The sequence below is a fragment of the Nelumbo nucifera genome, chromosome 8 (genome assembly GCF_055504915.1).
Source record: "Nelumbo nucifera cultivar China Antique chromosome 8, China Antique-T2T, whole genome shotgun sequence".
Classification (NCBI taxonomy): Eukaryota; Viridiplantae; Streptophyta; class Magnoliopsida; order Proteales; family Nelumbonaceae; genus Nelumbo; species Nelumbo nucifera.
This window is the reverse complement of record NC_142656.1, coordinates 24,443,808-24,465,176: the sequence shown is the minus strand read 5'-3', so window position 1 is coordinate 24,465,176 and position 21,369 is coordinate 24,443,808. Positions and strand designations below refer to the sequence as shown.

The following is a 21,369-nucleotide window of genomic DNA, read 5'->3' as shown; positions in this document are numbered from 1 at the left end:
TTTCTTTCCTTCTTATATTCTTTCTCAACCTACAAAAGACTCTCTTCTCCACTTCTCCTTTCTCGTATATGACTATTTACTATTTTGCCCTAATGCAAACTGTTCGACCCCAACGGTCCAATCAAAAACCGATAACTAGAACGATTCCATTTACGGGTCAGTTTTTAAAACCTTTCTCCTCTCTTTAGTTCCACTAAAGAACTCATTTGAGGCGAGGCTTTTAACGTTTCTCCCACAGCTTTACCAGCCTTTTCTTATATTTCTTTTACCAGCCTTTTCTTATATTTCATTCTCGTATGCTCCTATTGTTATATTTTTCCTTCCACGGAGAAGGGGACCAAGGTGTGATTCCATTGAAATCTCGTTTGGTTTTCCAATCCACTAGGTCCTCCTCTTCGCCATAAAATGTTACCTGAAAATGTTTTTCTTACCAGAAAATTGGACAAGTGTGGGAAAACTACTCTGTGATGAACTGCTTGTTGTACGTGTCTTCTGCGGTTATATGATCAAAGACTTTCATCATGAAGCGTTCTTTCTATGCCTTTTGTAGTTCATCATGGAAAAAAAGCATAGACCATTCTGGTATTAAGGCCATTAACTTAGACTTCATGTTGACGAGATTTCGTGTTCAGTGTTTTTCCACCCCATGTGGCAGCGGTAGTGGGCGTGCCTCTCGGTCATCGAAGCCGGATCCTGGGCTATCAGCCATGGATGAAGTTGAGAAAGGCGCTTTCTATGTTGTTCGCAAGGGGGATATCGTTGGTGTTTATAAGACTTTAACTGATTGCCAAGCTCAAGTTGGATCTTCGGTAATTCATACATTGCCTTGTAAACTATTGTTATCTGTTTGATTCCCATTCTGTAGGTGGAGTTTCACATTTCTTGCAATGCTTCCTTCCAATTCTTTGAATTGTGCTACATACTTTTAGAATCATCAACCCCCTTTTTGCTTTCTGAGCATTTTGTTAGGTCAAGGTTCTTTTCTTCCACGGCTGCATGTTATTGGTCCGTGGTTAAGGAAATAGTGAATGCTGATCTTTTTTCTTCATGATATCTCTACCGGTTTCTCAACTTGCACTATTGCACATTAGTTTCTGTTACCGATATGAATATCACTTCAAGGACCATATGGTAGTAGAACTGCTATTGTTGAATGTGTCTTTGCATCTTGATCAAGTCATTAATACTCTAGCAAGTTTATAAGCTGCAACATTTTTTTTTTTCAGGCCAATGCTTCTTTAGACTCTGATCTTTACATTATTGTTGCAATTGATTAGTTCCTCAAAATTTTCTTCTTGAAGGGTTTTCTATAAAGTTATTAATGAATTGTGTATGCAATGCATGTAGGCAGTCAACCTTCCTAGCTGTGATTCGTGTTGACTACATTAAGATTTGGGCAGTCAGTGGCAATAAGGGATTTTATTAGTCATTAAACCTATGGTACTTTTTTTATTATGCAAAAGTACTTCTTTAATATGTCATTTTAGTTCTGGAAGCAAAGAAAAAAATGACATTTTAGTTCTGTCACAGCAAATAAAGACAGGAATATCTTGACGTTGGGAAAAACCCTGATGTTTTTACCATTCATGCTAATTGGTTAATATCGGTACTGCTTTAAAAATAGTATATTTCAATTTTGATCCTCTAAGCAAACCTTGTCATCACCTAGGATCGAGCACTTGCTTTGATAGTTCAAAAATGGGTGTTTCTTTGATGATTTTAGTGTGCTTTAAAGCTTCAACACTCAGAAAAGTCCATCTATTTTCTCTTGAAAACTTGATATCTCTCTTTTTTTTCTTTTTTCAGCTGGAAAGAAAAATCTGATTTTGCCAGTTCTTGATATGGAAATTTCTTCTTACTGATAATAAATTACTAATTCTGTCAAATGGTTACTTAGTTTGTTAAATGGGTTATGTTAATTCTGTGGTATTGATAATGCTATATCTTAGTGAGGGAAAGAAGACACTCTTTTGAGATGCATAATTATGCATTAAGTGAACTGCCCATCCATTTATGAGACTCCTCCCTACCAAACCATTTTTTCTGGGTCATTTGACTGTTTGATGTTTTTACATTCACAAGAGTTGAAGGTTGTTGGACATTTGCTTGGTATGTTATTTTGGTCATATGTACTTTATCCAGATTTTGATTTTATGATATTTGCTGCTTTTCCTGTTTTAAAAATTTTGAAATACATCCAGAAGAGGTCAACACTTGCATGCCACAACATGCTTTCCAATGTTTAGATTTTTAATTTTAACTTTATTACATATGGATAGATCATAGATGGTTGTCATATTCTTTCTTTATTTTTCCCTTTTTATGGTCGTAGGTATGTGATCCTTCAGTCAATGCGTACAAAGGGTATTCTCTGCCCAAGGAAGCTGAGGAGTTTTTTGTTGCACGTGGGCTCAAGAATGCTATGTATTCCATCAGCGCTAAGGATGTAACAGAGGACCTTTTTGGAGCTCTTATTCCTTGTCCTTTTCAGGTGATGTACCAAAAGAATCTTTTTTGGAAGAAATTTATGGTTGTATATGTATTTATGATGCTATTTTGGAGTTGCTTGGTTGGTATGAATTTCTATTCTTCATGAAAGTAAATTGGTCAATAAAAAATGGAAAATGATATTGATGTTCATTATTTTTTTTGAGAGTTCTCTTTCAAAGGTAAACATGTAGATATTTTAGATATAATTCTTTTCCCTTGCCAAATAGAATATTTTGAGTGACCAAATTTACAGTTCTGTTCTTTTGCCGGTAGGGGGGTGGAAGGGAATTGGTTAATGGGGAGGTTGATCAACTTTCATACGTTCTTTTTGCAAGGGAAGTGTAGGCCCCATAGAAAATGAACTTTCCCTCTGGTAAATTTTTGGTCACTTTCTCAGGTAAGTTTTACCCTTCTCCCAGGTGGGTAAATCACTTATCCATGGAAGGGGAAAATTGGCCAAACTATTGTGGGGCTAAAATGCATTTACTCGGGGATGTGTAACATTTCACCAGTTCCCAAGGTAAATGCATTTATCTGGGTAAACAATTTCCTGCCAAAATAATGAGGCCTCCATGGAAGTAAAGGACGAAAGAGTTGTTTAGCTCCCTAACATCTATCTATAGTACACACATTTAGACGGGTTCTTTGATTATGATCTTCACTTTGCAGTGTAGTTAAGCCTGAACATATTCCTATTTCCTAGAAAAGTGGAAATAAATGGAATGTCTTACTTTGCCTGGTTCACAACCTCCATTGAAGCTTCAATGTGGAAGGAAGCTTGTAGGAGGAAGATGAAGGGATAGAGATGGACAACTTACTTGGCAATCAATGTCTTGTTGGTAAGAAAATGGGAAGTTACATGAAAATGGCTAAACAAGTTTGAGTAATGAGAGAAAGTAAAGTAGAAGGATGAAGAGTTATTTGGCATGGGAAAAGAAATGAGAAGATGGGTAGTGGGTCATATGATCGAGTGTTGACCATTGTTATTAATGGCCATTGACACGTGCAAGGATTTCAGGTTTCAAATTTCAAATGGGAAGCTAAAGGGTCGTAGGGAGAGATTTGGGTCAAACTGGACTATTGATTCAAACTAAGCAGAAGCATTGAACTAGGTCCTATTGCATGGAAATTTAAGTAATTATGTGGGATTGGTGGAGTATAAGTCAACTAGGCGTAATTTTTTGATCAATAGAACTAGGCATAATAGTTCAAAGCCCACAAATATAAGTAGTGGGCCGGATGGAGTTCAGTTCAATCTAGTAAGGGACATGAGATATTAATTGGTCATGTGCCTGGCTTGATTGGGGCAATGATGGTCCATTGTTGTCTTTGTTGACCAAACAAGATGAATGTAAGTGTAGGGCATAAGAATGCTAGTTGTAGCCTGCAGTGGATGCCTAGCAAGGCTTTGGAGGTTGGCTCCCCTGAACATTGCAAGAAGATGGTGGATGACATTCAACAACCAGATTAAAAGAATGACTGGTCAAAATTTGAGGATGATGATGATTCGATCTCATCAGAAGACTCGAGTATTGCAAGTGTGGACTTGAGAAAGAAAGTGGATATGCAAGAGGCAAAGAGCATGCTAGTTTCACCACAGAGCAACTTTTTCTAGAACAAGAAGATGATGGAGCGGATGGCCAAAGGTCCAAGAATCCTACGATGATGGCCACTGCAACGGTCAATCTGGGAATTGGGAAAAGTAAGTGTTACAGACAAAACAAGACACCGATATCAATGGTGATGAGTTGCTACCATATCTCCAATAAGGAAAGGGTGTATGGAATGTGGAACGAAACTCTCCTCTGAAGCAATTTGGAGATACACCAATAAGTGCCACAAACAAAGAGCAAGACACCGATCTTAATGGTGATGAGTTGCTACCATATCTCCAACAAGGAAAGGGTGTATGGAATGTGGAACGAAACTCTCCTCTGAGGCAATTTGGAGATAAACCAATAAGGGATCTGAAAGACTCCCAAGGTCAAGAGGGTAGAAGTCCTTCCTGACAGAGTCCCTTTTTTCAGACCTGTATGATTGGGATTAAGACCCTGAACTTGGTTACCAACCTAGAAAGTCTTGTTGGCTCCTCTGACCCATTTGGGTCTTCGTCTCCATGTCTGCATTTATTTAAGGTTGCTAACGATCTCTATGTGCTTGTGATAGATTTACTTGACCTACAAATCTACAACCATTGCTTGAGACCTATCAAGAGGGGAGAGGGAAGGAGGTAGTGGGGGAGGTTGGAGATGGCAGAGGTTCAAATCGGGAATTGTTTAAGTGAGTTTGACTTGGGAACCTCCTCTTGAGAACTTTTTGAAGCTGAACTTTGGTGGAAGTAGTCTTGGTAATCTAGGTCCGTCAGGGATGGGAGGGTACTGAGGAATGAGGTTGGGAATGTGGTTCTTATCTACTCGGGGCCCATAGGAGCTGGAAACTCCATTAGGGTGGAACTTGCAGCTGCTATCCAAGGAGTACAGCTAGCTGTACAAATAGGTGTGGAACATCTGATAATAGAAGGGGACTCCAAGGTGGTAGTGGGGTAGCTACAAAACCCGAACTCTATAGTGTGGTGTTTTAAGAATGAAATTAAAAAATTCAACTGCCTGACAAGGACTTTCACAGTGAGAATACAATGGGTGGGGAGATTTGCTAACTCTATGGCTGATGGCCTTGCAAAGCAAGGGGTAAATAGGGAAAGCTTATATTGGGCTCAATTGTAGATTGAATCAGTTTCCTGTTTTCTGTTTTCTTTTGTCTTTCTTCTTGCTATTAGGAGAGGACGTAGCTCGTGCCTCTCCATGGGAAGCTTGTAATTGCATTAATTCTCTATTAATGAATCTTATCTCTTTGCTCATAAAAAAATGAGGAATTGGATTGTAGGTAGGGAGCAAGGAGAAGAAATTTGGAACCTATTAATAGCCGAACAGAGGAGAAGAGAGGTAGGAGAAGAGAAGAGAGGAGAGAAGAGAGAAGAGAGGAGAGAAGAGAAGAGAGAAGAGAAGAGAAGAGAGAGATTTAGAGTCCGCTATAGTGCCGCTACAGTGCTGGCGGCGCCAACTTATATTAATGTATATAGGGTGACCATAATTAGAAGGGAAAGGACCCTTATGCCCCTACTTAAGTTACAACATAAAAAACAAAAGAAAAAACTGCTTTAGTTTGTCCAAACGGACCCTAACTCAGCAGAATACAAACATAATAAATAAAGTTAACATTTCCAACACTCCCCCTCAAGTTGGGACATGGATGTCAATCATGCCCAACTTGTCACACAAATTATTATGCCGCACGTGCTGAAGGCCCTTGGTGAAGATGTCTGCAAGTTGTTCCTCTGAACTAACATAAGGAGTGCACACTTCTCCGCTCACAAGTTTTTCTCTAATAAAATGCTTGTCCACTTCAATATGCTTTGTTCTATCATGGAGGACTAGGTTAGCAGTAATGTTGATAGCAGCCTTGTTGTCACAGTAGAGTGACATAGGTTTGTTAATTGCAAAACCCAACTCTCCTAACAAATTTTTTATCCACATCATTTCAGCAACTCCATGAGACATGGCTTTGTATTCTGCCTCAGCACTAGATCTAGCCACCACACTTTGCTTCTTACTTCTCCGGGTGACTAGGTTTCCTCCCACAAAAGTACAATACCCACTGGTAGATTTTTTGTAATCGATTGCCCCTGCCCAATCAGCATCTGTATACACCTCCACTTTCAAATGCCCATGTTTCTGGAAAAGCAAAACAGCTCTTGGGAACTTTTTGAGGTATCAAAGGATTCTTTCTGTAGTTTCAAAGTGAGTTGTCTTAGGATTATGCATGAACTGACTAAGAACACCCACTGTATAGGCAATATCAAGTCTGGTCATAGACAAATATAAGAGTCTCCCTACAAGTCTCTGGAACTTCTTTACATCTTTCAAACACTCCCCCTGACTGTCTCCTAGCTGATGGTTGGGTTCAATGGGTGAATCAATTGGTTTCACACCCAACTTGCCTGTATCCTCTAATAGATCTAGTACATATTTTTTTTGGGAAATAAAGATGCCCCTTTTTGAGTGGGCAACTTCAATTCCAAGAAAATAACGTAAGGGGCCTAGATCTTTCACCTCAAATTGAGTGGCTAGGAATTTCTTCAGCTTCTGTATTTCAGTCTTCCAGTCTCTTATGATTACTATGTCATCAACATAGACAATTAAAGCTGCAATTTTTCCTTCACCTTTTTTCACAAATAAAGTATGATCTGATTGGCATTGTTTGAATCCCATTTGTGCACTGCTAAATGAAACCTACTAAACCAGGCCTGAGGTGATTGCTTCAACCCATATAAAGATTTTTTTTTTTGAACTTGCACACCTTCTGCTTACTACCTTTGGCACAGAAACCTGGAGGTTGAGTCATGTAAACCTCTTCCTCTAGGTCACCATTCAAGAATGCATTCTTGATATCCAACTGATGAAGTTCCCAATCAAGGTTAGCTGCCAGTGAGAGGAGGATTTTGATTGAATTCATCTTGGCTATTGGAGCAAAGGTCTCTGCATAGTCTACTCCATACACTTGTGTAAACCCTTAGGCCACCAATCTAGCTTTGTATCTTTCTACTGAACCATCAACTCTATGTTTTACTGTGAATACCCACTTGCAACCCACTGGTTCATTCCCTTCAGGAAGATCCACTAACTCTCAGGTACCATTTTTGTGTAAGGCATTAATTTCTTCCTTCATTGCATCTGTCCATTCAGGTTTGGATAAAGCTTCTGCCACATTCTTAGGAACAGAGACATTATCAATAGAGGAAATGAATGTATGGTATGAAGGTGAAATATGATCATAGGACACAAAGTGAGAGATAGGATGATTAGTAGTAGAAGACCTAACACCCTTTCTCTTAGCAATAGGAACATCAAGATCATTAACAACAGGAGGATCAATGTTAAGAAATTCAGGCATATCAATGGGAACAAGTGTACTTGGCTGATGAGGAGGATCTACCTCTGGAGAGTCCGATGATATTGGTTGCATAGTTTCAGGTTCCACGGCTCTTGAACTCTGTTGGCTCTTATGGTGGCGAAGAAAGACCCGAAATGGAGAAGGGTCAGGAAGAGGAGGTGGTTGAACTTGAGTGTGTTTCTCCTCAACCCTACTCTCCCCATGAGGAGAAACCGAGAAGAAGGGTTGACTCTCAAAGAATGATACATCCATGGAGACATAGTACTTGCGTGAAGCAGGATCATAACAGCAGTAACCCTTTTGAGATAACGGATAACCAAGAAAAACACAAGGAGTGGCATGGGGATCAAATTTATCGCGAGTAGAGACAAGTCATGAACAAAGCAACGACACCCAAAGACACATTGGAATGGGGGACAACAGAGCTGTAGGAAACAAGTGTTGATGTGGGGCCTTATACTCTAGTAACCGAAATGGCATACGATTGATGATATATACAACACACATAACAACATCCATCCAAAAACGTTTCAGAACATTCATATGAAGTAATAAACCATGAGCTACTTCAAGTAGATGACGATTTTTCCTTTCAGCAACACCGTTTTGTTGAGGTGTCCTAGCACAAGAACTGCGATGAAGAGATCCACACGAAGCAAAAAACGCCCTGAGATCACTATGGAAGTACTCTTTTGCATTGTCCGATTGGAAAATGTGAATTTCAGTTTGAAATTGAGTGAAAACCATTCGTTGAAAGTTTTTTCACAATCTTTGGCACTTCATCTCTAGATCGCATAGGATACACCCAAGTATATTTAGAGTAGTCATCAGTCAAAGTAACGAAATATTTATATCCAGTCTTAGTAGGTAGAGAAATAGGGCCCCAAACATCAGAATAGACAATATGAAAAGGAAATTCAGATATTTTATTTCTTAAAGGAAAGGAATTTCTATAATGTTTGCTCAATTGGCATGTATGACACTGCAATTTACTAACTAACAATGACTTAAACAACTTAGGAAACATAAGTTTTAAAGACTTAAAACGAAAGGTGACCAAGACAATTATGCCACAAGTAGGCATGACTCTCACTAGAAAAGCTTAAAGATTCTGTAGCCACAAGACCAACTTTATTCTCCAACACGTTGAGTTCATCAACCATGCTTCCTCTACCAATCATCTTCGCCGAGGTCAAATCTTGAAATACACACGAAGAAGGAAAGAAGGTACCGAATAATTCAAGGAATGAGTAATACTGCTAATGGAAAGTAAATTGATAGGTAATTTAGGAACATGCAGCACATTAGAGAGGGTAAGACCAAGAGGAAGGAAGATGGTTCCTTGACCAGCTATGGTGGAATAAGACCCATCAGCCAGTCTCTCCTTATCTCTCCCAGAAAGGAGGTTATATGCTTGAAATAAATTTGACTTACCAGTCATGTGGTTTGAGGCTCCAGAGTCAATTATCCAAGGGTAATCAGATGTATGAGATGACACATGGAAGGTAGTGGCAGTGTTACCTGATGTAGACGCAAAGGAGGTAGAAGGAGTAGGGCCAGAATCCATCTGGTGAAGTGTCCTACCATATAATTCCAAGTGGTCACGAAAGGAGTTGATGATCTCTTCCTTGGGGTCAGAACCAGAGTGTCGCTCTTGGGGTACCATGGGACTAGTCTCTTGAGATGCCACATTTATTGAGTTATATTTCTTCTGACTCTGCTGGGTTGGCTTCTTACTCGGATCAGACTTCTTACTCAATTCTTGAGCCCATTTCGGCTTGCCATGAAGATCCCAACATGTGTCTCTAGTGTGCCTGAACTTTTGACAGTGAGTGCACCAAAGAACCTCCAACATTTGAACTTGTACCCCCTCAGACAGCTAGTGCAATCGGTTCCCTTTCTGTACAATTCACCACACTTCTTCTGCTCTCTTCAGATTGAACTAGGGCATAAACTTCTTGGACTGAAGGTAGGTTCTTACTTCCTAAGATTTGTACCCTCATGGATTCATATGTAGGATTCAGCCCCAAAAGAAAGGCAAATACCCGTTGCTGGGAAACAAGTGATTTATAGGCCTTTGCATCCTCATCGCACTTCCAATTCACATTTTGATAATGATCTAGTTCCTTCCAAATTGATGTTAAGTCTGAATAGTATATCGAGAGACTCCTCTCCCCTTGCTTGTAATTGATATATCTTTGCATAGTGTCTCTATTCTGAATAGGTAGATTTTGCTTGTTCCCATATTTCACAAGCTGTTTCAGCCCACATAAAGGTCTTCCTTACTTGTGGCAGCATGGAAACCAAGAGCCATGACATCACCATGCTATTTTCTTGGTCCCATCTATTATGTTCAGCACTACCAATCATTGGTTCCTTGATTTTACCATTAATATACCCAATTTTTCCTCTAGCAGTAATATAATATTTAATTCCCCTAGACCATTCAAGATAGTTCAGTCCATCAAAGGGGATTACAGCCATGGGGAAACTCATCCATCCCCCCACTCATTCCATTTTGACCTCCTGAAATTCCTGAAGTTGCAGAATTCTCAAAGGACATAATTCAAACACCTTTTAGACCTTACACACACCTTATGATCCCTCCTATCACCAAACAAACAGTCCTAGAAACACCAGTTGCAATATAGACACAATCTGACCACAAACCAGCCTAGATTGTCCAAAAAAGGCAAGATTTTAGGGTGATCTCAGAGCTGATCTGACCTAGCAGTTACACTCCACCAACTTCCAGACACTCCAAACACATCGACTGCTAGGAGGGGTCATAAACCAGTATGGTTACACCACAAGGGTTAAAAGATCAGGTCATCCACGACCTACAGATCTGAATTCTCAGACATGGGATCACACGATCCATAAAAAAAGAGGTTCGAACCTCACAGCTTCTCAGAAAACATTCAGCAGTCTGGAATCATATAGTTTCTTCTTGGTACATGACCAAGGAAATGGAAAAAAACACTAAAAAAAATTTGTACCAGTCGTAGGTCTGCACTTTTTTTATCTCAGTTGAAGAAGACAGCAGGTTGAAGCTTGTTCGATCTGCTCACAGGCCTAGCAGAACCTCTCTGATACCATATTAACAGCCGAACAGAGGATAAGAGAGGTAGGAGAAGAGAAGAGGAAGAGAGGAGAGAAGAGAGAAGAGAGAGATTTGGAGTCTGCTACAGTGCCGCTACAGTGTTGGCAGCGCTAGCTTATATTAATATATATATATAGGGTGACCATAATTAGAAGGGAAAGGACCCTTATGCCCCTACTTAAGTTACAGCATAAAAAACAAAAGAAAAAACTGCTTTAATTTGTCCAAACGGACCCTAACTCAGCAGAATACAAACATAATAAATAAAGTTAACATTCCAACAGAACCTAGTGTGTAATTTTTTTGAGGAGTTAAAGAGGTTGGAAGGCTATGATGTTGATGAAGAGGATCATGGTGAGGAGCAAGTAAACATTAAATCGGGGGAGGAAGGAACTAACAATAAAGATGGGGAAGGAAATATAGTCATGAAAGTAGCCAAGGATTTTGGTTTAAAAGTAAAAAGAAATAAAAAAATTGTAAAGTTAACACTAGAAAAGAGGGGGAAAAAGCAAATTAGGAAGAAGAAGTTTGAAGGGGAGACGTTAAAATTGAATGTGGAAGGTGACTTAGAATTTAGTGGGAGGGGGAATAGAAGGAAGGGAACAAAATAGAAGGGTTTGGGGTTGAAGCAGGTTTGAGAAAAGAGTTCCATGAAGATTGTTAGTTGGAATGTTGGAGGTTGGGTAGTGCTAGAAAGAGGAGGCTAATTAAAGAATTGTTGAAAAGGAAGAGGCCAAATATGACATTGCTTGAAGAAATGAAGTTTGTAGATTTTTAGATAAAAGGTGGGTGAGGAATATTTGGACATCAAGGGGCATAAGCTGGTCAGTGGTGCCTTCTTGGGGAGCTTTTGGAGGGTTAGTTACTCTATAGAGGACTGATATGGTGGAACCCTTAGAAGAATTGGTGGGTAGGTTCTCGATATCTGTGAAATTTAAGAATGTTGTAGATGATTTTATTTGGGGAGGGGGACTTTAACGTGATTAGGTTCACTGATGAGTCAAGTAAGCCAATCAACATGTTTCTACTAGAATGAGGAAATTTAATGATTTTGTGGATGTCTACAAGTTAAAGGAGATTCCTTTGCAACAAGTTAGATTTACATGATCAAACTAGTAGAAGTTGCTGATAATTGATTCTAATATATGCTTTGTGAAGAAAAGTAGTAGAAGCTGAAAGGTTTCAGCAAGAGAGAAAGAAAGAGAAGAAGAAAAGAGAGTGGGATGTCGCCAAAAGTTGAATTTATCTGGCCGCCCACCCCTCTTGATTTATATACTTAGATAAAAGAATGAAAGATTACAAAGATACCCTTAGTAGGATGGCTACTTTAAGTAGCTGAACAATCACAACTTAAAATTAACATAAGCTAATGGGTTTTGGTGTAAACCTATTCCACCCAAGATGCGTTTTGTTGGAAAGGTTTCCATGGAACGATAAACACTTTGGAAAATTTGCAGAAAAGGGGTGAATAGAGCTCATTTGTTTTGGATGCAGCTGTAATTTATGTCTTTTTGTATTAGGTATTTCAGGGCTTTCAGGGATTATTTCTGTTAGTTTATTTGTAATGTAATGTAATGCTTTTGTTTGCTCTATCTTGGTGAGGGTGCCAGCTCACACCTCTCATTGGATTGCTTATAATGTTTCTATTTATTCCATTAATGAACTTATTTTAATTATAAAAGAATGCTTGCAAATGGGATGGCGGATACCCTAGCTAAACAGGGGGCAAATAGATCTACATTGTACTGGGCAGAACTGTAGCTGATTGTATGTGGGAGCAGATTAGATTAATGCTTTTCTGCTACCTATAACTTTTGTAACTGATTGTAACTTTTTCTATGGTATTAATTAAAGATTTCTTGCTGATAAAAAAAAAAAAAAAACTGTATGCCTGTACCATATGTTACCCTGGAGGATGGCTGTTTGTATGGTGCCTAGAGGCATTGGGAGATATTAAATTTGGTCAGTTTGTACTTCAGCTTTCAAGAAAACCAAATGAAGAAAGCGCTTCTGGTTCTGGTAGAAAATGGCTCTTGATTCCTAGAAGTCTTTTAAAATGGGAAAAAGCACCTAAATGCATAAGGGTCTTCCCCAGAGCAATCTGAAAACTAATGGAACAAAAAGAAATTTATTTTTGGTATTGCATAGCAAGTTATATCCTTTTGCACACCAAGTAAAATTATGAAGCTAATTTAACCAGTAAATAAAATTGTAGATGTTGGATCCTGTAAGAGTAAGAGTTCTTTAAAAGAAAAAAGGTAAAACATAAAAGAAAAGGAAAACACTGCATCGTTATAATTTTGTTAGACACCGACTTTTATATATCTTGCTGATTTATGTATTTCTTTTTTTTTTTTTTTTTGGTTTTCAAATGCTATTAAATCATATTTTGTGCCTCCTTTTTACTGGTAACAACTGAGTTGCTTGATTTTGCTATTTCCTTTTACTGCTGTATGCTTTCTTATTGTGTCTTATCATTTATTTCAAGAAATAACTACTTCACTGTAGTTTGATTATAAGTGTTTATCAAACTATAAAAATATGAATGCTTTTTCTTTGAAGTGCTTGTGAATTTGGAAATTTGGTTTATTGTTTTTGCTTTCAGCAACCAGTGTCCCCTAAAGGCAAGACATCTAAGAAGGATTCCCCACAAAAGAGGTCACATGAAGCATTGGAGTTAGACAGCAATGTGGTAGGATATTGCAATTTGCAATTCATTCTCTAGAACATCTTTGTTCAGGAACTAGATCCAATAAGATTGGGATGCTACTGATTTGTCCAATAAGTTGAAGGTCAATTGTGTTTATTCTTTAGCTTCATCTGTCATTGGTACTTCAGGAGGTTACCGATTTTTTTGATAAGTTAAAAATAAAATATATTAAGAAAAAGAAAAAGATTACAGAGACAGTGATAAGGCACCACCCAACAAAAACAAAGAAGCAAAGAAAATGGTGTAAAAAGCATTAAGACCAATTGTGGCATGGAAGCAAAGAAAATGACTTACTCAGAGGGTGCTTGCAATGAACTCTGGCTTTCCCCCCATTTTTATGTTGGTGGAGCACTTGAGGTCCATAAATAGTGGCTACAACTTCAGCCCTTCTCTATTGGAAGGACAGTCTATTTATGCTTTTAATTGATTCCTGTGAGGTCAATTGTGAATCAATAGCATTTTTAGGCTGGTGGATTAGTTGTAATTTGTAATTTTTGGTTTCATAATTAAAATGTTGATTATTATTTCATGGGAAAATAAGTATAAGAATAGTGCAAAAGAATCTTAATATTTTCAAAAACTAACAGATTGTTATCATACAGGTCAACTAATTAATGTATAATTAATGTTTTTTTTTTTTTTTTTTTTTTTTTTTTTTTAACTCTGAAGGATGTGTTAATTTATTATATGGATAAACCACTTAGTATTTAGTGTTCCTTTTCTATGGCTATTGTTGACATATGGTTGTTTTTGGGCATATGCTACTTTATGTTGACTTTAGATGTGCATTGTCATGGTTATGTAGATATATTACTTTAAAGTAATGGTTGTAATCTTGTAAATATATAGAACTTTGGCATAAGCAGTTTTAGGCATGGACAAAAGATCCTCTTGTTATTTTTTGGATTTGTTGTATTAGTTGATTGGTTTTGGTTATATGATAAGAGCTAAATGTATATTGATGCTTATTCACCATTTCTTAAAAGTCTGTTTCATGTTAAAAATTTACACCATGTTAATTATTGTATCTGTAAACTTACAATCCTTTCATGCTTCCATGAATTTTCACTGACAAGGACTTGGTTTTGTACCAAAACTGAAATTCAGGACTTGATGCTAGGAATTAGCATATGAAATAAGCTCTCATGCTAGATTTCCTACACATTCTGTTTGAGAATCGATAGGTTTGAGGGCATTCTAGGACAAATCTTTCAGGGCATCGATAGGCTTGATTTTGTTCTTTTTTTATATGAAATATTAACATTCATTGAATTTGATTAATCTCTATAGGATAACATGCCCAATCCTTTTTAGTTGGGTTTCTGACCCCCAAAAGGTTTACAATTAAAATTCAGCCCACAAATATATAGGCTTGATTTATTCTCAATATGGTATTATCCATAGTAATATTCAAACCATTTTGCAGTTAGGTGTTGGCTCTATGTCTGTTGTGTCAGATCCCTTGAGGAAGCATGCCAAATTAGAGCATTCAGTTGAGGCACAAGAAACCTCTAAAATTGTATGATTCTGTCATAATGCCTGATGAATACTTTTTTTTTTTCCATTAAAGAAGAGAAAACATCCTATTGTTGAGGAAGGAAAATCCAAGGCTTAAAATGTTGGTATTGCTGGAAATATTGGGCATCTAAATAAAAGAAACATGTTCTGTTCTGTCATTTTGTGGCCCATCAACTATCTAGTATCCCTTTAGGTGCAAACCCTAAGGAGAGCAGTTTCTGGATTCCAGTGTTAGAAAGGTTTGCAAAGAGGTTGGAAATTTGGAAAAGGAATTACATTTCCTTGGGAGGCAGGATAACTTGATAAAATCCACACTTGCTAATTTTCCAGTCTATTTCCTCTTCGTCGTTAGGGTTTTGCAGGAGGTGAAGAAATTAGAAAAGTTTATGAGGGGCTTCTTAAGGAGCCAGAGAAAAGAAAGGACCATCAGATTAAGTGGGAGATTGCTTGTAGGAACAAGAGGAGTGTGGGCTAGGAATAGGGAATGTTGAGAGAGATTGTGGAGTAGGGTGGTGGAGAGTTGAGTATTCATGGTCTCCTTGGTAATGGCTGGGAAGTTGGTGTCTGTGCTGGGCAACGTTGGTTTCTCCTTGGCCATTAAATATTTCCTCTTGTACACTCAATTTTGATTCTTATGATCTACCTATTTTCTTCTTGAAAAATTGAAAAACAAATCTCAGAAATTCATTTATTTTGGTCCCATTGCCAACTTGATATGTTACCTTCACATTTCATTATTATCTATAGCACTTGGGTTTTAATTATAGTATATGGTATGACAAGGCACCTTTGCCGCAGCTAATTCATTACAGGTTATAGAACAGAAGCCTTTTTTCTTTAAGATGAGAAAAAAAAGGGGAAGGCCTGCTAATTGTTCAAATTTTCTTTGCTAAATCTGATACTTGGGGATGAGAAAGGCTGAGACACTGTTTGGAGAGATCTCTCTCAAGTCTCAATCTAAAGATTTTGATAAGATAGTCATTTTGTGTTTCTTCTTTCTTGGCTAACCAAAGGTTATTGTCCATCTTCAGGGCCTGTTATTGCACTAAAAACCTCAAATTTGATATTTGTTTTTTCATGTCTAATGGAATTGAGATGTCCATGCATTAAAGACCTTACTCTTCTTGCAGAATCTGATATTTGAAATCTGTGTGATCCTTGGGTAATAAAAATGTTTCAACTGTTAGTAATTAGTAGATGGTCTGGTGGTTCCCTTGGTTTCAGTACTGGCTCTAAATTTGCAATTCAAATTTCAGAAAACCCTAGTCCTCATTTCCTACAGCTTTAAAGGGTCCGGCTGGGCAACTATTACCATCTTGGCTTTAGAACCTTAACACATCTGAGCACGTCCTGAGGTTAGAAGTCCCAATTGGATGGCTTCAGCCTAAGTAGGAGTCCTTGCACTATTCTCCCAAGGAAGGTGCTATTATTGACTCAGTATTAAGACTTAATACTCTTATATAATGGAATCCACCTCAACACAGTGAGAATTGCTTAGCCATTAATAAATTCTATTTGGAGTTTTTTCCAAAGATCAACTTCTATTGCTTAGCCATTAATAAATTCTATTGGACTACCCATTTATCTTTCATTTTTCTAACCAGTGATTATGCTCTCTGTAATTGTTCAAGTTCAACTGAATGAAAATATAAACTAGCAAACTGGAAAGAATATCTGAGCAACTGTAACTCATATGGTGACTGGTGAGACATCCTTGATGCTAGTGGTTTTGTTCAAAGGCTAAAAGGTGTTATGCTATATAACTCTATGTGATGAATTTGTCAGTCAATGCATAACTTACATTTCCATTGTTCTGTTGCACATGGACCTGATCACCATGTACATATACAGTTGTCCTGCATTCTTGAGTTCGATGGTGCTTCAAAAGGAAATCTTGGGAAAGCTGGTGCTGGAGCTGTACTTCGAGCTGAAGATGGAAGTGTGGTATGCAATTCCTTGAATAGATGCCATGTTTTTTTCCTACTAATAACTTTTCTGAAACTTTAGCTTTCATTTTTTGTGAAGATTTATCGATTGCGTGAAGGTGTGGGTGGTACTGCAAACAACAGTATTGCTCAATATCGAGCAATGCTCTTAGGATTAAAATATGCTCTCAAGAAAGGAGTTAAGCGAATTCGCGTGCAGGGTGACTCCAAAATTGTTTGTATGCAGGTCTGTTTATTTTCCCCAATTGCATCAATGTTTTAATTGCTTTGTTTCCTGTGTTTTTGCTTGACTAATAGTGTTTATTTTAGTCCTTGCCTCTTTCATGGTTTAAAATGTCCCTAATTTCCCTAATATTTCCATGACATATTTCCATTTCTATGGGTAGCGACACAAAATTTTACCGGAATCAACATATCCCCAACGAACACTACCAACACTATGTGGAGTACAAGAGATAGTTTCCATGACATACATATTCCCCAATGGACACTACCAGCACTATATGGAGTACAAGAGATAGTATTATAACGTAAGTTGGTGATAACATTTTAGATATGTGGAGTAACAATGTTATTGCCTGCCTTACACGATTACCACTTTGAGCTAGCTCAATATTCGTTTCAAGCATGAAGTTAAATATTAGCTTTTCCCTGTGTAATAGATTATTTGGTTGATATATTACAACCATTTACATTTTCTATGAGTTCAAATTTTCTTTAACTCATTAAGCTTTGAATCTTAAGGTTTACAGGGCAGCTTCTGAACGTATTCTTTTGTCTATAACCTTAGTTTCTTAGCTTTGTTTAGTGATTTGGAACAAGATAATAATTTAAAAGGGTGTGTCTATGCTGCTTTTATCATTTCATAAAATATCATTCCATCTATTGCATATTTTTCAATGTTTCCACCATGTTTATAATTTTTACAATATTTCCATACGATATTTTTTACATTTCCAAAATTTTTGAATATGTACTTGCATTTTAAACCTTGGCTTCTTTTATTGATCCTTCTCTCTTTGAATATGTACTTGCATTGACATCCTTTTCTTTTCCTTTTAGTATATATAATTAGAAACCAACAATAAGTCACTTGAAACAATTCCATACAACAACATCCTCATGTCAATTTCTCTTCTGTCCAATATGCTAAGTGCCCTAAGAGGAAAATAAAGGCCACTTCAAAACTCCTACACAACTTCTCCAGAATGCTACATTTATTGTTTGAAAGTCAGAAGACCTGATGGATAACTGCAAGTTTATTATTAATGCAGAAAAGTTAATATTTACAATGATGTCAAGCATCCCAAAGGTTAGGTAGATGAGGAAGCCACCTCACAGATTATTACTATACAGTATCTGTTACAAGTTGGTTTTTCCATAAGAACCTTTATCTGTTACTTTGCTCTAGTTCCATGAACACCTTAACATACTCTTCGTCCCCCTATGAAGGAATCAAGAATGACCTAAAACTCTCACCTTCTCTTTCTCTAGCAGTCTAGCTTTTCTATTTGTCACACTTCTCAAGTCTATCTCTTTATTAATTTTAACAACTTCATCAATTAAAACGATCAGCTTGCTGCTCCACTAATTTCTCCAGACTCCAATTCTATCCCTCCATTGCCAACATCCTCAATGTCTTTTGAATTCTAACTATCAACTTCTATATCTGCCCCTAAATTTGACAAATATTCTTAAAAGCCAATTTCTTCTATCAACACAAGCGACATTTAGTTATACTTCCTGAGTGGAGCATAAATTTGATCTAGTTGCAGCTCTAATTCTTTTTCATTCTCAAATTTTATCTTCTTTTTCCAAGTCTGTCCAGTTCCTTGATGAATTACATCAGTTATTTTATTTCCATTGTTTGGCTTCTAACATGTTTTTTATGTCTTCTGGATGGTAGGGCTGTCAATGGACTGCAAAAGTCTGAGACCTGATTTGACTTTGAATCTGATTCTCCTGGGTTTGGATGTTAGAACTTGCGTCTGATTAATAATTGGTTTAGATGCCGATTGAACCCCATCCGATCTGATTAAAGTCTGGGTCTGCTAAAAGGTTATACATAAATGTAGTATAATTATGTATATATAGATATTATATACAATTATATGAAGTTCATAACTGATAAGTTTAATGTTTTGTATTTATATACATTTATTATATATGTATAAATTAACAATAATTAGTTTATTTTTATTTTTTTACTTTTTCTTCAGTTTTTGTCATTTTAAACACAATAAGATGGATACAGATCTGAAATCTGATATTTTGGATCTGGCTTAGAAGTTTGATAATAGGATTGGATGCAGATATAGCTAGATCCAAGCAGAATCCGATCTGATTTAAGCCCTACTGGATGGAGTGCTCTGATGTGATGTCTAGATTCTAGAATATTAGTTCTATCTCAGCTTACCTGGTACTAATTAGGGAATTAGTATGATTGTTAAGATATGCATCTTAGGTGCTGGACTAATTTAAAGATGGTTCCTCCTACTTATTTGGCGTGTATTCTCTTTCATCTATCATGCTCTTTCTTCACTGTTTGACAATTGTTCTTTAATGAAATTTCTATTGTTATTCATTAGAAAAAAAAGCTTAAAAATACTGTCGCTACTGATGTGTGTGGACTGTGGTACTTTAACCCTATTTATGTATTTCTCTCTAGTAGACTTTTCTTCTTATTTTGTGGTAATAGATTCCTATTGAATTCTTTTCTTCCTCTACTATATTCTGGAACAGGTTCAGGGTCTATGGAAAACCAAGAACCAGAACATGTCGGACTTGTTAAAGGAGGTCAAGGAGCTCAAAGATAAATTTCTGTCTTTTGAGATTAGTCACGTTCTCAGGGTACACAAATTCTTTGTGTTTCAATTCCAATAGTATTTGTTATCAGTATCTGGATAATTTTATACATTTTAGGAATATTTGAACTCTGTCATCTGCTAGAGATCTAAAAGGATTATAATGCAAAATTAATAATTGCTGCATTTCTGGCCTAATTGGTAATATAAATTAATAATTATCACGTCGATGGATCCTGTTGTTTGTAGTGAAGTAAGCAGAAATATATCATTGTTTATGTTGTTATGGTGCTAACAACCTGAATGGTGGAATCTGCTACATTTTGATTTGATTCTCCCCTTCTGGATTTTCTTTTTTTACTATTAATAAGTAAGCAAATTACATGCTACACTGATGCTATCATTGTTTATGTTGTTATGGTGCTAACAACCTGAATGGTGGGATCTGCTACATTTTGATTTGATTCTCCCCTTCTGGATTTTCTTTTTTAACTATTAATAAGTAAGCAAATTACATGCTACACTAATGCTATGACACAACTTTTAGAAAATTGATTGGAATATAATAAAGTAGATTGTCTTCTTGCTTTGGGATGCTGATGCTGATGTTTTTTGTTGGTTCATTGCTTTTATATATTCACCGGCTTTCTCTGTGTTTATCACTTTATCTTGGTTCTTCATAAATTTATCCCACTCAGAAACTTCATTGTGTTCGTTCTGAAGGACTTCAATTCTGATGCTGATGCTCAAGCAAAATTGGCTGTCAATCTTCAAGGTAAGATACTCAATTCCTCATCTAGTCCTATTCTGTTAATTATGGAAAGTTGATTGGATGCATCTACCTCTTCAGATGATGAAGTTCAAGTGGAGTGAAAAGTAACTTGTGAATAATCAACAACAGCTCCATTCTTAATGTTTCTGCTGGAGAAATGGACAGAACATGAAATTACTACCTTATACTGCAAATGGGGTCAAAGATTAATGACTTTGTGATCCCATAGTCTGGCCTGTTGGTGAGCGATGCCAATGTGACAACAGTTACCTGTGCCTGGATGGTACTTACTGGATACAATTTTAGCATGCCCCGACTTTGGGCTTTATTGAGTATGGTGTCTACCTTGGAATTTTTTAGGAAGGCTGATACAGTTTTGTGCATTGGTGGGAAAAAATTTAAGGATTTCAGTTTGAGCTTCATTGAGAACGAGACAATACTCTAGTTTAAGGATTTCAGTTTGAGCTTCATTGAGAACGAGACAATACTCTAGTTTAAGGATTTCAGTTTGGTGCCTCTGTTTCACAAGGGAGGAATTTCAAGGGAAAAGAATTTATTATTATCTGTACTTAAGTTTATTAAAATGACTATTTATTTCAAGTCTAGATCAGCTGATGTGTATAAATCAATCCCATGTTGTGCAATGTTTTTTGGTTTTGTTGAAATTGAACTGAATAAATTGGTAGTGGTCCATGAAAAGTTCTAGCTGGAACTGAGGTTCTGTTTGTTTGTGGGGCAAATCTGAATCTCATATAAAATTTGACCAGGTTCAGTTTTGCATCTGCTTATTTTTGTAAGGGAAAATTTCGTAAGTGGTTTATGAAATTGATTGACTCTACCTTTACTGTGAAAGTACCCTTAAGTTCTCTGACAATTGAATAATTCCTCTACTCTGCTCACATGCCACATCATGTGACTATTATATTTTGAGAAAATGATAGTAATACCCTTTCAGTTATTTGCTTATTTGTTCTGTTATTCTCTTCGGAAAATATAGAAATAAGAAAGCAATAAATCGACCATTATATATCGGTTCTAGGGGTTGTAATGCTTGAAATTCCATTTGCAGCAGTTGG

At 37.0% G+C, this 21,369-nt stretch overlaps 1 protein-coding gene across 2 annotated transcripts; it reads left to right on the top strand.

Annotated features, from left to right (window-relative positions):
• The first annotated feature begins 376 nt into the window (after positions 1-376).
• LOC104609182 (uncharacterized) lies at positions 377-21,145 on the top strand. 2 transcript variants are annotated; one of them, XR_016079876.1, is made up of 9 exons: positions 377-809; positions 2,333-2,491; positions 13,149-13,235; positions 16,623-16,715; positions 16,797-16,943; positions 17,104-17,247; positions 19,460-19,567; positions 20,245-20,296; positions 20,372-20,891. XR_016079876.1 is itself a non-coding variant. In XM_010275425.3 (8 exons), exons 1-8 carry the CDS (start codon positions 522-524, stop codon positions 20,392-20,394), a joined length of 957 nt encoding a protein of 318 aa, XP_010273727.1. In that variant the 5' UTR covers positions 377-521; the 3' UTR covers positions 20,395-21,145. The 2 variants fall into 2 exon arrangements, 1 of the variants encoding a protein (XP_010273727.1); XM_010275425.3 differs by lacking the exon at positions 17,104-17,247 and having other exon boundaries at positions 20,372-21,145.
• The last annotated feature ends 224 nt before the right edge of the window (positions 21,146-21,369 follow it).